The 20,158-nt window shown below is 31.3% G+C and overlaps 2 protein-coding genes across 2 annotated transcripts; both read left to right on the top strand.

The window, feature by feature from the left end:
* Positions 1–310: 310 nt before the first annotated feature.
* On the top strand, positions 311–5,207 carry LOC114366983. The gene is made up of 12 exons (XM_028324041.1): positions 311–666; positions 925–973; positions 1,604–1,750; positions 2,603–2,736; positions 2,829–2,898; positions 3,030–3,120; positions 3,500–3,569; positions 3,688–3,783; positions 3,880–3,979; positions 4,352–4,435; positions 4,535–4,626; positions 4,832–5,207. Exons 1-12 carry the CDS (start codon positions 394–396, stop codon positions 4,961–4,963), a joined length of 1,338 nt encoding a protein of 445 aa, XP_028179842.1. The 5' UTR covers positions 311–393; the 3' UTR covers positions 4,964–5,207.
* Positions 5,208–11,583: 6,376 nt separating this feature from the next.
* Positions 11,584–17,712, top strand: LOC114367520 (ATP-citrate synthase beta chain protein 1-like). Its single transcript, XM_028324721.1, has 17 exons — positions 11,584–11,736; positions 12,538–12,657; positions 12,771–12,873; positions 13,074–13,139; positions 13,424–13,547; positions 13,631–13,765; positions 14,709–14,769; positions 14,842–14,918; positions 15,031–15,186; positions 15,286–15,414; positions 15,560–15,692; positions 15,805–15,932; positions 16,125–16,230; positions 16,348–16,424; positions 16,653–16,723; positions 16,833–17,117; positions 17,378–17,712. Exons 2-17 carry the CDS (start codon positions 12,558–12,560, stop codon positions 17,451–17,453), a joined length of 1,827 nt encoding a protein of 608 aa, XP_028180522.1. The 5' UTR covers positions 11,584–11,736; positions 12,538–12,557; the 3' UTR covers positions 17,454–17,712.
* The last annotated feature ends 2,446 nt before the right edge of the window (positions 17,713–20,158 follow it).

Here is a 20,158-nt window from a genome sequence, read left to right as displayed (position 1 = left end):
AGTGGAATATAACATTTGGTTGACAAAGACGGAAATTATTATCAAAAAGTTGTGTACAACAAAGATTTGAATCAACCCGCCATTGTAGTAGGGTGGACAATACTATGAGATTTTTACCAGCTAACCAGAAATCATCTTGTATCCTTGCATCATTATGGTAAGAGTGCATTTAACGAGAAAATTAATTATTTAACGAGAAAATTAATTTGTCTTATTCGTAGTGTAAAATTCTCCCGTGAGTCATATAATACGAGTGTGCATTGGAGACTCGTCTAATCTGACAAGAAAAAGAAAAGCACCAAAGAAGGGGAAATTTAAGAATAAATAAATAAAAATCTGCGGATTTATCCGTTCGCAGGACTATAGAACAAGGGCCTGATAGAGAATGGGAGTATGGCTCTCAGATATTTCTGCACTACAAATATTTCAACCCAACATCATCATCATGCTTCTGTTATAACTCTTGTTTCTTCTTCTCTTTCTCTAACAAGCACACGCATGCAGAATTCCATACCTGCTGCGAGAAACAGCAAGAACAAGTTTATTACTGCTGAGAACGTGAAGAGCCTCGTTAGCACGGTCGTGCTTCCTTCCATTTCATCCACTCCACTCGAGTCTCTCCACAGAGGCAACTGGGTCAAGCTCATTTGTGGTGCAAGCTTTGAGGTATATATGCAAACTCAACTTGTCCCTTTCTTTGAGTTTCTCATACTTATAATATTATAATATGTTTAAGTCCCAATAAACGAATTTTCATTTGGGTCATGTCATCACTTCACTTAACTGACGACATGAACTCATGACAAAAGTTTTAATATATTAAGCACTTAAAACAAAATTCATATCATTTATTAATATCTTAAAGGTATTTAAGTCTATATTATATTATTCACTCTCTCACTCTGTATATATATATATATACAGGATGTTGTTGATATCAGAAATCTCAGTCTGGTTTACACTCTTGCTGGAGGTAAGGTCTTTTATAACTATAAGTTTTTAGGATTAATATTAATATAACAGAAGATACATGCATGATAAACATTAATCAGCATGCTGTGGTTTTTCCTTTTATTTTTGGGGACAATTGAAGCTTCTTTGTGCAATACTTTCCCTGAGAATATATAAATCATTTGTTTCTGAAACAAAAATTATGCCTATTGGGTTTTCATTGCAGAGAAGAATTATTTGTAATAAGTAATTTCTTAGGTGCTTTCAGAGCTATTCTCTCGGATCAGAATTAGTTTCATTCTGATATTACATGGATTATCAAGGTGAAACACCAATTCTGATTAGAGAGCAATACCAAAAGCACCTAAGGAATTGCATACAATATTTTTCCTTTCATTGTCTCAATTATACATAGCAGTAAATTTGTGTCGTATAACCGGTTGGTCATGGGTTTGAATCTGGAAATAGTCTATTTGCATATGCAAAGTTAAGGTTGCGTACAATAACCCTCTCCAATACCTTCCGCGAGGAGCCTACGGCCATTGGACATTAGTTTTCATTGTCTCAATTAGGCAAACTTGATCTTGTAAGGAACTCATTGACTTAATAAGGGATATGATCCTGTGATTTTAATTGGATTATTTGGTTGCAGTTGACTGCATTGACTGTGCTGCTGATGCATCGGTTCTTAGTGCTGTGAATGAAGGAATTGAAGCTGCAAGAGATATTGTATGCCTTAGAAGGCCCTGGGTGATGATCAGTGTCAATGATGATAAAGATCTTCATTTTCGTAAGGCTGGTAAGTTCTAATTGGGCTTATTTGTATTCATATGTCAGGATCATCCTAGATTAGAAATCTAGTGATTTAGTTTGATATGCAATGCAAATATAGTCTGGTTTTTCATGTTATGTGCAAGACATCAGTGTTTTAATTATCATGGTTGAATTCTTCGGTTAAAATTATTTTAACATTGAAAACTTTTAGATGCAGAACATAGTTTACATATTTGATTGTGAGTACTTTTAGTGTATAATTTGGCTGATTGGTTGTTCCTTTAACCAAAACTATGTCATTCTTTTATACTCTTACTGATGATATGGAACATATGTGTCCAATTTTAGGACTTGAATATGAGTCAAATAATTCCCAAGTTGAAGAAGTCTACTTGCTGACTATGTGGTGAGAGACTTATTTACTTCAACATTGATGAAGTGGCAGTTTAATGTCTAAAATATGAACTTGTACTCCTTGTTAAATTCATAATCTTGACTATAGGGCTATGATCATGCAGGAGTTATACTAAAAACAGAACATCGATTAAAGATGTTATTCCTCTTATGCTGGGGGTTTTATTTTATATTTCCTATGTTGTTCCATCACTTCCATGGAGTAAAGGGTTGTCATAGGTGGAATGCCATGTTACCTTGAAAGTGTGGCCATCTCTTATGTTCATCATATTAAAAACGTGGAATGGCATGCCACACCAAAAGTATGACCATCTTTTATGATCATCAAATTAAAAGTTTTCTCAAATGACAAAGATTGAATATGATGCATTTGGTTTAAGCACTAATCTTAACAAATATAAAGCATAATATATCACTTACATACTAGCAATTAATGAATGTTGAATTAATGTCTTTTGAACAGAATTTGATCCAGAAGACTGTCCAGCAGACTGTTCACGGCCTTGTGAAAATGTGTGCCCTGCTAATGCAATAACATTCCAAGGGAAATCTACTTCAGTAATTTCACATAACACTGAAGCACCAAGAGTACTGAAGGTTTTAACTTGATTTTACTTAATTTATAGCATACAAGCAGCTATGTTTTTAGAAATCAAAAGGTGTAATGTTCAATTGGCTTGAACATACAGGATGGAGTCATAACAGAACGTTGCTATGGCTGTGGTCGCTGTCTTCCAGTTTGCCCCTACGATAAAATAAGTGGGATATTTTCCAGTTCCATCTGTGATTATATGTCCTTAACTCTTAATTATTTAGCTCAATTTTGTTTAGTTACTATCTCCATGATATTATTTGTTTTTCAACAATATATATTTTTTGTAATGACCCAGGAGAGGTAACATATGTAAGAGATGCTATTACAACTGCTGATCTCATCAAGAGAAATGATGTTGATGCTATGGAGATTCATACAAGTGGAAGGTAATATTAATTATCAAATTAATTATATCAAATAATACACGGATATAACTGTAATCCCTTTGGAAATATGTTTCATGATTGATATGCCAAGAATTTTATCAATCACATAATGTAATAAAGGGATAATTCTCAATTTCCATATACATGTAATGTGTTCACCAAGTTTTCTGTGCTTGGGGCATTGCTCAACCATGTCCCCATACATGGGTTTTCTGTTTTCTTTTCATATTTCAAAGGAAGGGATTGGATTATGATTCAGTTGATTTAATGAATAGATCAAACCTCAGTTGTCAGTAATTTGATATGCGCTATTTCTATGATGATGTACGTTTGATATCTCTGAATTCATTTCCTTATATGACCTGTGATACTTTTATAGACAGAGTACTTTGTTCAAAGAACTCTGGAGTGCTCTAGGAGAATCAGTAGGATATTTGAAGCTCATAGCTGTAAGTGGTGCCTCCAATATATTCTAATATTTTAGGGGTATAACTGTATAAGTAACTTTTCAGTGAATACTTAGCCTCTTGGCATTTGAGTGAAGAATTTACTGTTGAAATAATCCAGGTTAGCTTACCAAACGGTGGTGATTCAACAATATCCTCTATGAACAAAATGTTCTCTATTATGAAACCCAATCTTCAAAGCTTCAACTTATGGCAGGTGTGCCTTTGAACATTCTCAAAATAATTTTTATAAGCCAAATTTTATTCCATATTTCTATTAACAAGTCCATCTTTTTTCTTATATAAACTCAAGTTAGATGGTCGTCCTATGAGTGGAGATATTGGGCGAGGAGCAACTAAGGAATCAATTGCCTTTGCTGTTCAATTGGCTAAAGCAAAAGAAAGACCTCCTGGTTTGTATTTATAAGTTACTCCCTCTTTTGCCAAAAAACAAAACTTATTTCACACTAAAAGAGTTAATTTATTTCATTAAATTGTGTCATTTGATCATTTCCAATTATAAACCAATCATTTTCCTAAATTATCCTTCATTGGAACTTGATATTAAGCATAATCTCCCTATTAAATGAAGAGTATTTTGTACAGAATCTCATTAAATGAAGCAAAAGTAGTCAAGTTTGCTTATAAAAGAGAACAAAAAAAATGTTTTTTTTTTGCTTATAAAAGAGAACGGATGGAATATAACTCAATTTATGGTCCCTTGAAGACCTTCAAGATTCACATCTATCCTAATTCTATTAGTTTTTGTGTCCCTTAATATGTAGGTTTTCTTCAACTTGCTGGTGGAACTAACGCTCACACAATTGATGGGTTGAAAAAAGAGGGACTCTTTCAAAAAACTATTTATGGTAATGTCCCCCACTTTGTTCCTTTGTATGTTCTCTTGTTATTCACTCTTTTCTTCATTGCATTATAATTAAACCTTCTTTTTGGTTAAATTTTCCTAGAATACTTACATGATGATACGTCAACAACAAGCTCATCTGATTCATCACATGCTTTAATTAGCGGCATTGCTTATGGTGGCTACGCACGGAAGGTAACACGTAATTTATACCCCAATTTTGTTTCCACCCTTATTTTCTTTAGTTAGTTAAGCGTATTGATGTGAGTTACATGTTACATAAACTGTGTAGTTAGTTAATAATAATACATTATTGGCTTATAAAAAAGAGACACATCATGTGACTATATATGGCATGACAATTTATCAAAAATCTCACTATGTACATTTTTTTTTTCAGATTGTTGGAAGAATATTGAGATCAATGCAATCCCAACATGGTGCAGCTGCTTCAATTGAGGAACATCCCCAGCATCTCTTGATGGCTCTTAAGGAAGCACTTGCATTGGTGGGGCCTATTAAATGTCTATGATTGATGACAATTTCACAATCACCCTTGATGGTTGTATTTGCAAGTGTAGCTACCTAGGAAGAATAGAAACTTGTTAGAAAATAGTAATAATTGAGGACAATTGGATCATATATGGCTGTTAATAATGGAGGAAGAATAGAAACATGATATATTTGTTACACTTAATAATTAGAAATCAAAAGATTTTTAAATTAAGTTAAATAACTGTTTATAACGTTACATATTAAGAATTAATTATTTTTAATGTATTTGTCCAATTAAGTTATATACTATACTTTTAATAAATGTTATTTTCTATTGATCCTTCTTCGTTAATGTTAGCATTATAATAGCATATAGTTTTACTGATTTGTGAAAACCAAATTATAATGAGAGAAAATGTTCAATTTAACATAAATACGTACAAGTTAATAGATGAGTATGCAAATATGCAGCTTGTTTAGGATTTAATTTGACTCGATTTGTTTAACAAACATATTGGACTCAAACTTTTGAAAGAAAAAAAAAAACTTTTTAGTTAAAGAGGTTAGATCATATATCTTAAAAAGAGACTATTAAGCCTGACATATAACAAAAAAATACGCACGTTCTCATCCTCTAAATTAAATTAAAGTTACGATCATGATATAGAAGTTAGAACAATTTTTCACCTGTTTATTTTTTATTTTTTAATAATAGATTTAAGGATTCGCGGAACACGAGCATGGTCCCTCGTTTCCCATGCTACGCATATTTTTTACTTAAAAATGGGTCTCCATTACTCAATTTTTTATACATTATTTTTTCCTGGCACATCACAATATGACATTGCTATTAACAAAAATTTGGAGTGACGTTCAAGGCATATAAGTTCCAATCATTTGAGAATGAGACATACACCAAAGAAAATGTAAAGAGTAGTATTGTAGTAAGGTACCATATATTTGTCATTTGAAGTTTGAGCATTGCTTTACACCAATGCTCGTAACTATAAGTACTTTTCTTGTGTTTATTTATTTATTTATTATTATTATTATTATTATTATTATTATTATTATTTATACAAATAGTGTAAAATTATGCTTAAATTATTCAATCAAGGCCACATTGACTTACACTTCAACAAATATAATAATCGTTTTTAAGATAAGTGTATTAATCAAACATAATTCAGCTAAGACTATTAATTGTTGTTTAAAAGATTAGTTAATTATAACTTGTAGTTAATAAATAATCTATATGGTCTTTAAAAAGGTTTAAAATTTGTAATGTGGCTATCGTGCTGAGTTGATTATAAATATGATTTATAAACACAAGTTTTACAAATTTTAATACTTTAAGTCTTTAAATGAGATTCAGTTTATTTATTGATGTGTATTATATATTAATCTAAATATTATGAGTAACTCTAATTTTCACCAAAAAAATGAGTAACTCTAACATTATTTATATTTATATTTTATATTTATAAATAAAAATAACATTATAAAAAATAATAATACATGTATTACCAACCCGTGGATTCCATAGAGATGGCAGGAAATTATGCGGGAAGTTTAATTATTAATTTTTCTTCTTCTTTTTGTACTGAGGAGGGCCTAGGCCCAATTTAATTTAGTATTATTATGTTTAGCATGTGTTGCACGAGGAATGATTTTTTCTGTTATAGGAGAAGTTGCATATAGTTAATTTTATAGAAGAAGTATTGATAGCATTATTCATATAAGTGTAAATCGAGAAAAATAGATGCATGTGTAGAGGAAGGAGAGAGAGAGTTTCAGGTGAGACTGTGAGAGTATTCACGAATCATTGAGATCATGAAAAAGAAAAAAAAAATGAAATATCTTTCATTTTAAGTATTATTTAAAATTCTTTTATTTTTTTAAAAACTATTTTCTTATAAAATTCTCATAATTTTAAAAAAATACTATTATCATTAAATTCTTTGGATTTGATTTAAAATTCCCATCCAAAATTCCAATAGAATTCAAACTTGTAGTTTATGTCTTTTTTATATGGCAAAAGTAATTACAGTTTGTAGTTGATCGAGTCTTTTAGTTTTACCAACACACGATCTTAATTTCCTTTCTGAGTGCAATAGCATTAATTAATGACAATTAACAAGACACCAATTCATAACCTGACTTTAAGTTCACGCTAGCAACATGGTTTGGGGCCATAGCTGTGCTGTGTACTAAGATTGATTTTTATGGCTCAACATACATCCATTCCCTCCAATTTAAGTTATGCACACTTCCTCTGATTATTAGCTGGTCAGCAACTTCTTCCTTTTCAAATTTCAAGCATACAAATATAAAACATAAATTAAAGTTTGATTTTAGAATTTTTATTCGTAAAAGACTGAAAGTTGTATTCTGTAAAAATAATGACAGTCATAACCTTTACGTACAAACTACAAAGCACAACAATACCTTCTGAAATACTTGGGGTTATTGGAGAGTAGGTATACCTCACTTTGTAGTATGTTTTATAAGATTAGATGAGAGAAAAAAAAATTATAAGAAAGGGATGTTAAGAATCTATGAATCAATGAAGATCAAATTCGTAAAGAGAGTTATTAAAAAGCATATTGCTACTCATAAACAATATATTAAATTGCTTGAAAAAAGATGAAAATTATACAATGAAGAAAACTCTTATTTATAGAGCTGATTGTGTTAATTACCCCTAATTTATAACTTTCTAAGTGACTCACTTACCTTCTATAATCTTTGTTAACCCACCCACCCCCACCCCCCTCCTCAAGCTGATAAGTGAAGGGATTATTATCAGCTTGAACTATAAGAATTTTTAAAAAAAGAAGGAAAAAATAACTATTTTATCGTTGAAAAAAAAAACACTAACAGTACAAAGTCTAGGCTAGTCATGACCCAAGATGAATTGACAAAAAAATAAATTAGGGTATACATTGGGAGAAAACCCTAGATTGAGTTGTTAGGGAAGCAAGAGGTTGTCCAAGTTTGGAACCTAGGGTTGATCCAAAAAGAAATGGAGTTTTCATTATCCATTTGTCACATAGGGAGATATAAGGTTGATTTGATAGTTAAAAATGAAAGCTTAAAGGTGAAGAGAGAAGGAGAAAGGAGAAATTGGAGGTTCGAATCCTTTTCAAAATCATTATGTTAACGTTGATGAAAGAAATTCTTAAAATATTACATTTATATTTGTTTTTAATAACCCATTTACAAAGGTTGTTTAGTTTGCTACAAATTACCTTTTAACTAAAATGCATAAAATTTGCATCATTGGCCAACCTAGTAGATTAAGGCCTATATCCCAAAATATTTTAGAAGACAAATAAAACTCCAACTTGGAAGATGAATATGCTTTCATTCATCCACATCCCCTAAATAAAACACCAACATATTTTGTCAAGCTCGTCGCAAATTGATCCTGGGAGCCAAGTGGTTTGCTTAATGTAATTGGGAAGAGCCTCCTAGAGCAGTGATCTTGTAAGAGGCAATCTCTTATCTAGGGATGATTGTCATGCCTTCCATGTACTAATGGAAACTTACTTGATCTTTTTGTTATCTAACTTGCCACTAAATGTTTTTTGAAAAAAGGATCTTAGGTTTATCTAAGTTCACCTTTTCCTCTTCAATAATTTCCTTTACTAAGAGAAGGATGACATGACATCCACAAAAGCTAATTGAGAGAGTGTTTTGAACCCCTTTTAGCCAATTGTATAGGTTTCTATTAATTATGATCAACAGTCAAATAAATCATGTGAAAGAGTCTTTTGATAAAAAGAACAAAAAGATAAGGAAAAATTGGATCACCCTGTCAAACTTCTCTAAAAGAAGAAAACTATTCAAACACTTCTTTATTCCAAAAGAATACCAAAAGATACATTAAAACATCAAAAATTACAAACTTATCTCAAAAACCAATATGCATTAAAGTATCACGAACCAAGGCACACTTTGGCCTATTGTAAACTCTCTTTAGGTCAATTTAGACATCCATCAAGTCTTTCCTTTCTTATGCTCAAAAAACACATAACCTCTTAGGCAATAATAATATTATCGCCACTATGCTTGTTATAGACAGAGCTGCTTTGGCAAGGCCTAATATTTAATATATTCTTTTTTATAAAAACGTAACAACGACATAACATGTACACCATGTACGTATATTTTAATAATTACGAATAACTTCACGTTTTGAAAGAAAACACATAACTCTACAGTCCTTGAGAGAACGATAAAATGCTTTAAATATACTCATAAAAAATACTATCGATTAAAAAAATTGCAAAAGTTAACCATTAAAGGCAGCAAAAATACAAAATTACTAGAAGACAAAGCTTCGTAGTTTTGTACTCAACGCTTAACTTACAAGCATTATAGTTAGTTTCTTACACAAATAATTTGTTTATTAAACTATTCATGCGGTTCACTTCCCATTTTAAGTTTAATAAAACTTATGATTTTCTTATATAAGGATTAAAACTTAAAACGAGGACAACAATATAGATCAAATGAGAGTGCCGTTAACCCGATTTCATTTGTGTTTTATTTGCTGCTGCAGTGTCACTTGTTACACCACTTGGAACCGTTGAGTTGTTGATTTCTACCAATTTATATTTTTCAATTCTTGACTAGAATAGCTTGACTCATTGGTCTTGGATGACGTTTAATTGATGTTTATAATAGGGGGAAAAGTATTCAATCCCCTTAAACATATGGAGAACTCGAGATTAACTTGGTATCTAAAAAGCAACCAAATTCACAAAGTACAATGACATACTGTTTTTCATAAAAGATTTCACGGTTAATTAGGTCCATTTGCATTTAATAAAATAATTTAATATAGTATTATTTTAGTTCTTTACATGTATTATATATCCTTAAAAGACAATCTTATGTAAAGTATTGTTGGACACAAAATTTGAATTTTAATCCACCATTTTTTGAGAAATTGATCCTTTTTGTTAAACCTAATCATTGTTAGTACTTGATTTATAATGAATTTATTAGAGAATTATTATAATATTTGTATAAAAATTTAAAATAAAGGTAAAATATATAATATAGTTAAAATCAATGTTTTTAAAACAATATCAGGCTTTAAACTGGTAATGGTACATTAGTAATGAATTAATATATAATTAAAAAAATTAAGTTATATAAAATTTTATATTCGCATAAAAGATCTACATATTTTAGAAGATAAAAAATTATAATAAATATTTAAATAATAATTATCCTTACCTAGATCATATGGGTTTTTATTATTTAACAAAATTTAAAATAAAACATTTAAAAGTTTCGAAATCCAAAAATTATTTTAGTTTGTAAAATTTGGCTCAAATAATTTTTGTATTAGTTTCTTTTTTGCTCCACTGATTTTTTGGATTATTTATTATTAAGTGATGATTTGATCAATTTTCCGTCTACCAATCAAACCCATTTGGTTTTTAAAACTATAAACTACTATTACGAAAGCTATGTGTAGTATTTTCGTGGTTTTAATTAGTTGATAAATTAAAATTAAGTTTGATCTTTACAATTGTTATACTTTAAATCCTAAACTTTACCAACCCACTAGAGATTATTCCTGAGTGAAAGTTGGGTAGTTTTAAGTTCGAATTTTATTATAGTCATTGTATATACAAAAATCTTAACCTTCACGTTAAGATTTATGAAGATAAACTGATTTTGATTAAAATTTAATGTAAATGATATTTAAACTATCATACCTAAGTTTTATCCAATTTTAAATTATCAATAATTCGTGGGACAACTCGCGTGAAATTTTAAAAATAAAAATTATGGTGCTTTTTTTTTTTTATGAATAATCATGCGTGTTTTTTGTCTTACGAAATTGTCTATTGTGAATTTATATACATAAAAAATTAACTTGTATTGAAAATTTATTTATTACATTAAAATATAAAATAAAATATATTATTCAATAGTTATATTAAATATAAAAAAACATTTTATATATTAATAATTACATTAAATAATTTTACACCGTCATCCAATCACATATCATTGTTTGAATAATTAATTTGAGATAATTATTTTAAAAATTAATAAACTTATATAATAAATTGTGATTGGATAATTGTGTAAATAATTTTAAATCTGTCAAAGTACATAAATCTTTTTCTCATTAATTATTACACTTTTACTTTTTTTTCCTAATAATTTAAGATATTGAATAGATATTATTTAATGCATAGATACATAAATAAAAAAGGAAATATTAAAACATATTATTTTAAACATAATCTCTATCATTCATTAAAATTTATTAAAAAATCAGAAAATTTTATAAGTAGTACTTTTTATTTAATGAAGTTTATTCATATTTACGTAATTTTAAATAAACTTTAATTAACAATAAAGAATATCTTAAGAGAAATATATTAAAGTGTATATTATTACTTTATTAGCCCTCGTCTGAAAAAAAAAACTACTTTTATTAATTATTTATTTATTAGTAGTATTTTATAAAGTAATAAAATGAAATTGGCAATAGCCACCTTACCACCTAACTCGAGTCTCGTTTTGTGCATTTTTCTTTCCTTCCCTTGGATCTAACTAACACACACAGAAATTTGAAGTAAAAATTGTACAGCCAAGAAGCTAACTACCACCCTCCACGTGACTCGCGCAATTCAACTCGCACACACTCTCTCCATCACTATATATACCACCTCTCTCCACCTTCCCTTCATTTTCCACTCTCTCACCTCCCAACTCGCCCTCGACTCACATCCTTGTCCGATTCCGCGAACGAGTCGAGTGAATCGGGTTGGTAAGGTAAGGTACTCTCTAACTAACCTCCACCGAATTTTTCTTCTCTTCTCTCATTCGCGATCCTAGATCTCTGATTCTCTCTCTTTGATTCCCTCTTCGCTCCCGAATCTCAAATCTTCGTGATTTTAGGGATACTCTCGCTGCATATTCCAGAATCTTCTCTTCTGCTTTGGTTTTTTCGTTGTTTCGTGTTCGAGTTTTCGTGCATTTGGCTTGAACTTGTGCTGGTAGTTACTAGCTTAGTTGCGAGTTTGGTTTCCGTTAGTTGGATGATTGATCGTTGCTTAAACTTGTTCTTGTTGTGGATCTGCTTCGTTCGCTTGTTTCCTTCGCTTAATTTTTCAAATCAAATAGCGTAAATCTTTATTTCCGTTCTTCTGGTGATGGATGACGTTTTTCGTTTTTTATTGACGCATTAAACGATCGATTCCGGTTTCGTTCTCTTCCTTTTATAGTCAAAGAGATTTCAAATTCTGCTTCATTCTCCAAACGCAACGTTTTAGTCGTTAATCTACTCTGTTTTTTTTTTTTTTTTTTTTTGCTTATTTTGGATCATGAAGATCACGTGGCTATAGTTGTGAATGACATTTTTTTAATCTTGTTGAATCTGTGGTTGCTTGAGATAGCTTATTAATGTTAGTACTTGGAGAGAGATATCAATCTCGATGTTTGATTTCAACTGATATGGAGAATATAGTAAATTATTAATTATTTGATTTCGTGTTTTATTTATATTACATTTTAAATATTCCTCTGTATCTTTTCTTTTGCAATATAAAAAGTAGTGCACTTGTTTGTTTCCAGATCTATTCTGTTTCTTCGTCATGGCAACCGGACAACTATTCTCGCGTACTACACAGGCTTTGTTTTACAACTACAAGCAACTTCCCATCCAGCGGATGCTTGATTTTGACTTCCTTTGCGGTTTGTGCCGGCTCTATCGTCTTCGTTTTCTTCTAGGCGGATTACAGAAAATGATACATTGACATTAATATTTGCTTTTAATACTAATGGAAGCTCTAATTTTGTGTTCGCAGGCAGGGAAACACCATCAGTTGCTGGAATAATTAACCCTGGTTCTGAGGGATTTCAAAAACTTTTTTTTGGTCAGGAGGAAATTGCCATCCCAGTGCATGCTACGTATGTGTTGCTCATTCATTTCTGTACTCAAAATTTCCTTTTTCTGCTTCAATTTGGAATTTGGTTGCTTGAAGTTGTAGCCAAGGGGAGATTTTTCTTTATTTTAGTGGTCTTCTTACTTTTTCAGAATACAAAGTAACCAACTTTAGTGCTTGACGTTCTTGTTTGTCTGGGGTGATTTCTGTTGACTTATTTTGCAGCGTTGAAGCAGCTTGTGCTGCACATCCTACTGCCGATGTCTTCATCAACTTTGCTTCATTTAGAAGGTCGGCAAATTATTATTATACATGAATACCAGTAGCATATCCATAAAAGATTTCATAGTAACAATTTTGTATCATTGAATATTTTAGAGTATCTTATATGATCTTTTAGGAGTGGCTACATATTTCATGAGTTATTTCCTTATTTAATTAGGATTAGGAGTCTAGTATTAATATTAATATATATAGTTGTTAGTACTTAGTCTCTCGTTCATTAGTTCATATCATGTTATATCAAATCAATATCCTTATGATTTCAACATGTACAAATTGATCTGCACATGCAGTGCTGCAGCATCATCCATGGCTGCTTTAAAACAGCCAACAATTAGAGTTGTTGCTATTATTGCTGAAGGAGTACCCGAGTCAGACACTAAGCAATTGATTGCATATGCCCGATCAAACAATAAGGTGGGAGTTGAAATAGATATTGGTCGACTTAATAGCTATATAGTAACATGGAAAAACTGATTTTAATGCTCTTGATTTGATAGGTTGTTATTGGCCCAGCCACAGTTGGAGGCATTCAAGCAGGTGCTTTTAAAATTGGTGACACAGCTGGAACAATTGACAATATAATTCAGTGCAAGCTCTACAGGCCTGGATCTGTTGGATTTGTTTCTAAATCTGTATGTTGTTATTCACTTCTTACTCATGTTTATGTCATCTTCGCATTGGGGATACACTTTTTCTTCTAGTACCACTATAAAGCTTTTGATAATGCCAACCTGCTTTTATATTAAGAAGGTGCAGGATGTTTTCAAGGTCTTAGCAAATGCATGCATTTATTTTTTGAATTTAGATATGATACTTTGTTATGTGTACCTATCTTTTACCCAGAGAAAGATTCCACCAACAGAAGCTAATTCAAGTTCCAAATAGCAGCTTCAAAAAATTTAAGAATCTTGCCTTTTGCCTGTTTATACTTGTCCATCATGGATTAGTTCATCTAGAATCTTGAAAAATAGTATAGTTACTTACTAGTTCTTGGCTGTCTCTTGAATACCTTGTTTATTTACTAGCTTATTGTGTAGGTAGTATGCTGGTGTGATTGGGCAGAGTGAAATGGCTAATAGCAATTTTCTGGAGCTCACATCCTTATCTTTGAATTTATTTTTCTCTCATTTAAATTTTGTTTCTCCTTTCTGAAAGAACCAAAGAGATTGCCTTTATATACTTTTGTGGAGATTGAACTCAATCTTTATATTAGATTTCAGAGTGGACAGTGAGATGATAATAATAATGGTGGAACACAGATAAATCAAATTATAACTAGAGAATGGCAAAGCTTAATGGCATCATAGCATGAATTGGTAGTTTACTTGCGTGATAAGGTTTTTGAACATTAATAGTCACTCTTCTCCTCCCCTTCTCTCTCTATTGCTAAATAATGGTAATAGCTTCTTTAGCTAATATTAATATCACATGTTCAATGAAATTGCTTTTATTTAACATTTAGCACCAAATAGTGTTTTATAGATATTTAACAGTTGATCTTTATTTTTTTTATTTTTTGCGTGATTTAATGTGTGAATGGATGGTTCTGAGGGAAGATAACTTTTTAAATTACAGGGTGGGATGTCCAATGAACTATACAACACTATTGCCCGCGTAACTGATGGGATTTATGAAGGTATTTATATGCTGACTTTATCTTTTCTGTTTTGTTAATGCCAGTATTGAGTTATGTCTTATTTCACTGTAGGCATTGCTATTGGAGGAGATGTTTTCCCTGGTTCCACACTTTCTGACCATGTTTTACGGTTTAACAACATGCCACAGGTAAATTTTTGCTTTCTTCTTGGGGAGCTACCTAAAATGTTTGCATCAAGTAGAATCTAGAGCATATAAGTTTTTTTGGTTATTTACTGTCTTGGATTACATTAAACTTCAGGTTAAAATGATGGTAGTACTTGGGGAACTTGGTGGGCGTGATGAGTATTCCTTAGTGGAGGCCTTAAAACAAGGAAAAGTATCCAAACCGGTTGTTGCCTGGGTCAGTGGGACATGTGCACGACTATTCAAATCTGAAGTACAATTTGGTCATGCAGTATGTCTCAGCTCCTTTAACTTTGACAAAATTCTCAATTAAAGCATTCATCATAAAAGGACAACATTCTTAATGTTTGTTGGCTCTTGCATAAATCAGGGAGCCAAAAGTGGTGGTGAGTTGGAGTCTGCTCAAGCAAAGAATCAGGCACTAAGGGATGCTGGAGCTGTTGTTCCCACATCATATGAAGCTTTTGAAGTTTCAATTAAGGAAACATTTGATAAATTGGTTAGTATGCATGTATATTGAAATTTTCCTTAAGTTTAATTGAGTTTTCTCCCATCTCCTAATCCTGGAAATAGACAATGGTTGAAGAAGTCTCTTTAATTTCCTTAATAAGTTGTAATATTCATAGTTATCTTATCTTTGATAGGTTGAAGATGGGAAGATCACACCAATCAAGGAAATCACACCTCCACCAATCCCTGAGGACCTTAGTACTGCAATTAAGAGTGGAAAAGTCCGTGCTCCAACTCATATTATTTCCACCATTTCTGATGACAGAGGTATGTGTTGGAATCCACTGATGTAATTTAGAAATTGGATGCCTTTCATTTTCTGGATAAGACACTCAAATTTGATAGTTAAACTAAAGTTTTCTTCCAATATTTTCTGAAGGAGAGGAGCCATGCTATGCTGGTGTACCCATGTCTTCCATTATTGAAAAAGGTTATGGTGTTGGTGATGTTATCTCTCTTTTGTGGTTTAAACGAAGCCTTCCCCGTTACTGTACTCAATTTATTGAGGTAGGCTATTCAACAGCAGAGATTTCATTGAATACTTTCCTTTCACAGTGTTTGTCTGGAGTATGTGAAAATATTCTACACTCTACAGACAAACTTTTATGTTGTCAGTTTTCCTTTTAGATTTTTTTTCCCAAAGCAAACTATTCATATCATCTTCCACCTTCTATCTTGCTGATACATTACATTGGTCAGATATGCATCATGCTATGTGCCGACCATGGTCCTTGTGTCTCTGGTGCTCACAATACTATTGTGACAGCAAGGGCTGGGAAGGACCTAGTTTCTAGTCTTGTATCAGGTAAATACATGCCTTTAATCTGTCAACTACCGGTGTGGGTATTGTATCTGATGGGGTGACCAAAACTTTGTATGCTAATAATGTCATAAAACGGTTACTAACAAGCTTCTGAAACAGGTTTGCTTACAATTGGTCCTCGATTTGGGGGTGCCATTGATGATGCTGCTCGCTACTTCAAGGATGCTCATGACAGGGTATGATTAGTTCTTTCCTGTGAAGCTGGTTGGAACTAGAATAAAAACATCGGGGAGTGGTAGAATGAACCTAATGGGTTAAAGAATTATTTTATAAAATAAACTTAGAACCAGGGGAAAAATTCAAAAACCTCAGATCCCCTCCAGCCCCAAAAAAATAAAAATAAAAACACCACGAACCTTGTCTTTCATCTAATGTGTGGTACTTTTTACTGTGTCTTGTCACAGGCGCTTAGTCCTTATGAGTTTGTTGAAAGTATGAAGAAGAAGGGAATTCGTGTGCCAGGAATAGGGCACAGGTAACGTATTCCATCTGTTCATTTTATTAAGCAATAAATGTTCCAATTCCCTTGCTATTGCTGTAGTGTTTTATAATAAATCCGAGGCTTTGTTTTGCCTTGTGAACAGGATCAAGAATAGGGACAACAAAGATAAGAGAGTTGAGCTGCTACAGAAGTTTGCACGCACACATTTTCCTTCTGTGAAATACATGGAATATGCTGTTCAAGTTGAGACCTACACGCTCACAAAGGCAAATAATTTAGTTCTTAACGTAGATGGTGCAATTGGATCTCTTTTCTTGGATCTTCTTGCTGGTAGTGGAATGTTCACCAAACAAGAGATTGATGAAATTGTGGAGATTGGCTATCTGAATGGCCTCTTTGTGCTGGCACGCTCCATTGGTCTGATTGGGTAAGTTTAAATTAATTATACCATTTCATGTGAACAACACTTTTTAGACATTGTTGTAGTTTTAGACCTTTGTGGCTATTTTATCCACAATTCTCTAGTGGACTTATGATCCAAAGAGTTATACATTCAGTAGATGGCCTTCATAACCACTACTACTGGATATGCTGTCGTTTGTGAATCAATTGAACTGAGAATATCCATCCATCTAAAAAATAAATAAAAAATTATGGCTTGGTCTCATTCATTATTTAAAATTTCAGGCACACCTTTGACCAAAAGCGATTGAAGCAACCACTTTACCGTCACCCATGGGAGGATGTTCTCTACACAAAGTGAGAAAGTTTTGTGCGACTGTAAGAACTTTGACATGCTTCAAATTAGCAATCTTTTGGGAAATCATGCACATCTGAAATATGCTGGAGTGGTTTTGTAGCTGTTAGACTAGTGTTGTACGATCTATTGGTGAAAAGTCATCTTCCATTTGTAACTTGTATTAAATTTCATAAAGAGAGAACTTGGTCATTTTTAAAATTATATTTCTCTTGATGAATATTTTGGCGCATTTATTCTGCAGTATGATATATGTTCATGGAAACGACAATTTTATTGCCCTCAGCGTATGAAATGTTTTGCTATGGCCGCTAAAAGATCCGGTTTGAATACGTTGGTGGCCTATTTTCTCATGCACAACTTTGAAACTTATTTCAGTTTCCAAAACGATTAGTGATGGGCCAAAAAATATAGTATTACCTCCGGTCTTATATTTATCCATAGGAAATAAAAAATAATATTTTCTTGGTATTAATTATGAGGAATATAAGATTATTTTTTTATTGTTATTTTATTTTCCTAATTAATTATGAGATCTATTAATTTTTTTTGGATAAGTGTGAGATCTATTAATGATTTCTCATAAAAGTGGAAGTATTTATTGAGCTATCAATAAAAAAAAAGGTATACTTAGTTGAAAAATTATATATCCCTTAAATCATTTAATATAATGGGTGGTTTTGAAATAAAATTAAATTGATAAAAATTAATTAATCTAATCATTCTATTGGTGTTGATCAATTAGATAATTGTTTCTTATCAATAAGATCAGATGAGATAATTCTTATTTTATAAGCTGATTTTATAAGATTGAATTAGTTTATAATTCAGAAAAATTTAAAAAAAAATATTTTGTGATGAGTGAAGTATGGTGGGGATGGAAATGGACAGAAAGAAAATAAAATAAAATCATCTTGAAAATATGAAATTTCTTCCGTCGGTTGTTGCTGTATACCAAACCTTCACAAGAAATGGTTAAAAAATTTAATAGGTGTATTTTTAATTTTTCAAATCCAGTCGTCGTTGCTGTTCACTGGCTAGTGAGTCATCAAACTATAGTATTTCCAATAAGAACAAAAACACCAACAGTCTAGGTTACTTTTAGAAGCACATTCATAAATCAAAACCCAGCTTCTGACAACCTTAAATAAATGTGAAAACTATTGGTTTGGTTCTGAGTTTTCACATGCGTGGATGCTTTGAATTTTTGAAGTTTTATCATCGATCGCGCATTGTACAGCCATCAATAAAGTTGTGAAAGGATTGGAGAGTTATCTCTTTGCTAAGACAACCTTGCGAATATTATTGTTATCTTGTCTGTCATGATCGTTACCTTCTTTTTTAGAAAAATAAATAAATAAATTGATAATCATCATGCATTGTTACTATTAAAACTATACATTGAGAAAAAGTAAATAAAATAATCTTTGGCAACAACAATAATGGTACTATAGCTATCGTCATTTCTTTCAAGCCCATCATCGTAGCTCTCTCTATGGTTGTTGTTGATAAAATTATTCTCTTCTCTACCACTGTTTTTGTTCGTAGAATCTTAACTAGTACTAGAATTATATCTATTCCATTACCTCCACTGCTACTTTTTATCACCTCATCTATCTTCAACAATTGACTCAATCACCTTTTCACATGGCATTATTTGCTTCGTATTCCTTCGTTTATAAACCGAGTTATCGTACTATGATCCAAATGTCACAAAAAGCATCACTCCATTAATCAACGAAAAGCATTTTACATGCACACATTTTGGTATCATTATAAACTAATTAACAAGGCTCAAGGTTCATGATAATTAGTAGATAACTAGGTTCTAAGTATATTGTCTAGGAATGAAAAATCCTTAGTATATTGTCAAGACTTTAAGAAACAAATTTCATTTTAATGAAAAAGACTATTGGTTTGAGAAATCCTTAGTGTAAAAAAAAAATTGTCACTATATTATTTTTTCGTTCAATTAATTTCCTAACGATATTTAGAACCCAATGTTAATGCAATTGCTCTTATTGGGATATACTATGTTAATTCAGTAGTTGGAAAAGAATAAAGAAATGAGGGAGAGGTCATATATTTGAATTCTCCCATCTGATAAAATGGTAATACAAAAACAATATAATTGAGCAACAATGCATGACTAACTGCATAATTTTTTATCGTAACAAATCAAAATTAAACCCTAATAATTGTATGAAACATTTCTAGTTATCCATTCGTATGTCTCACATCTCTCTGCAGTCTGCAGACTCTCACATGTAAAACTACGTGGTAGAATCAAGTGTAGATACGTGGAAAACAAATAAAAGTAACTATATAATTTGCCTTTAAAAAAATAAACTATATATAATCAAATTATAACAAATATTCAGATATGAAATAATGTGCGTTAGTTAGATTAATCTAATCTACTGATAAACATGAGAATTGTCATTTGACTGACACATTTATTCACTGTTTGTTTTTTTTATAGTAAAAGTGATTTTATCTCAATATTAAAATAGAATCACTTTTAAAATGTACGAATACTTTTTTAAAAGTTATAATAAGTTTCACACTTAAAATAAACTTTGTGGAAAATTTCTCAAATTACACATTTTGTCACGTATCTTTTCTTAAATTTCATAAGTTTGTCAAAAAAAAATTTAATGTACACCATATTTTTATGTTCACTGTTCTGACTTCCGTATCGGCCTCTTTTT

The sequence above is a fragment of the Glycine soja genome, chromosome 9 (genome assembly GCF_004193775.1).
Source record: "Glycine soja cultivar W05 chromosome 9, ASM419377v2, whole genome shotgun sequence".
In the NCBI taxonomy this organism is placed as follows: domain Eukaryota; kingdom Viridiplantae; phylum Streptophyta; class Magnoliopsida; order Fabales; family Fabaceae; genus Glycine; species Glycine soja.
This window is presented reverse-complemented; position numbering and strand designations above follow the sequence as displayed.

Excerpts from the sequence above, each read along its gene's own strand:
- LOC114366983 (XM_028324041.1), top strand. The coding sequence starts at position 394 with ATGGCTCTCAGATATTTCTGCACTACAAATATTTCAACCCAACATCAT. Across the intron at positions 2,899-3,029 it reads TTGCCCCTACGATAAAATAA|GAGAGGTAACATATGTAAGA; the intron begins GTGGGATATTTT and ends GTAATGACCCAG. Across the intron at positions 3,980-4,351 it reads AGCAAAAGAAAGACCTCCTG|GTTTTCTTCAACTTGCTGGT; the intron begins GTTTGTATTTAT and ends CTTAATATGTAG.
- LOC114367520 (XM_028324721.1), top strand. The coding sequence starts at position 12,558 with ATGGCAACCGGACAACTATTCTCGCGTACTACACAGGCTTTGTTTTAC. Across the intron at positions 13,766-14,708 it reads TTGGATTTGTTTCTAAATCT|GGTGGGATGTCCAATGAACT; the intron begins GTATGTTGTTAT and ends TTTAAATTACAG. Across the intron at positions 16,425-16,652 it reads TCAAGGATGCTCATGACAGG|GCGCTTAGTCCTTATGAGTT; the intron begins GTATGATTAGTT and ends GTCTTGTCACAG.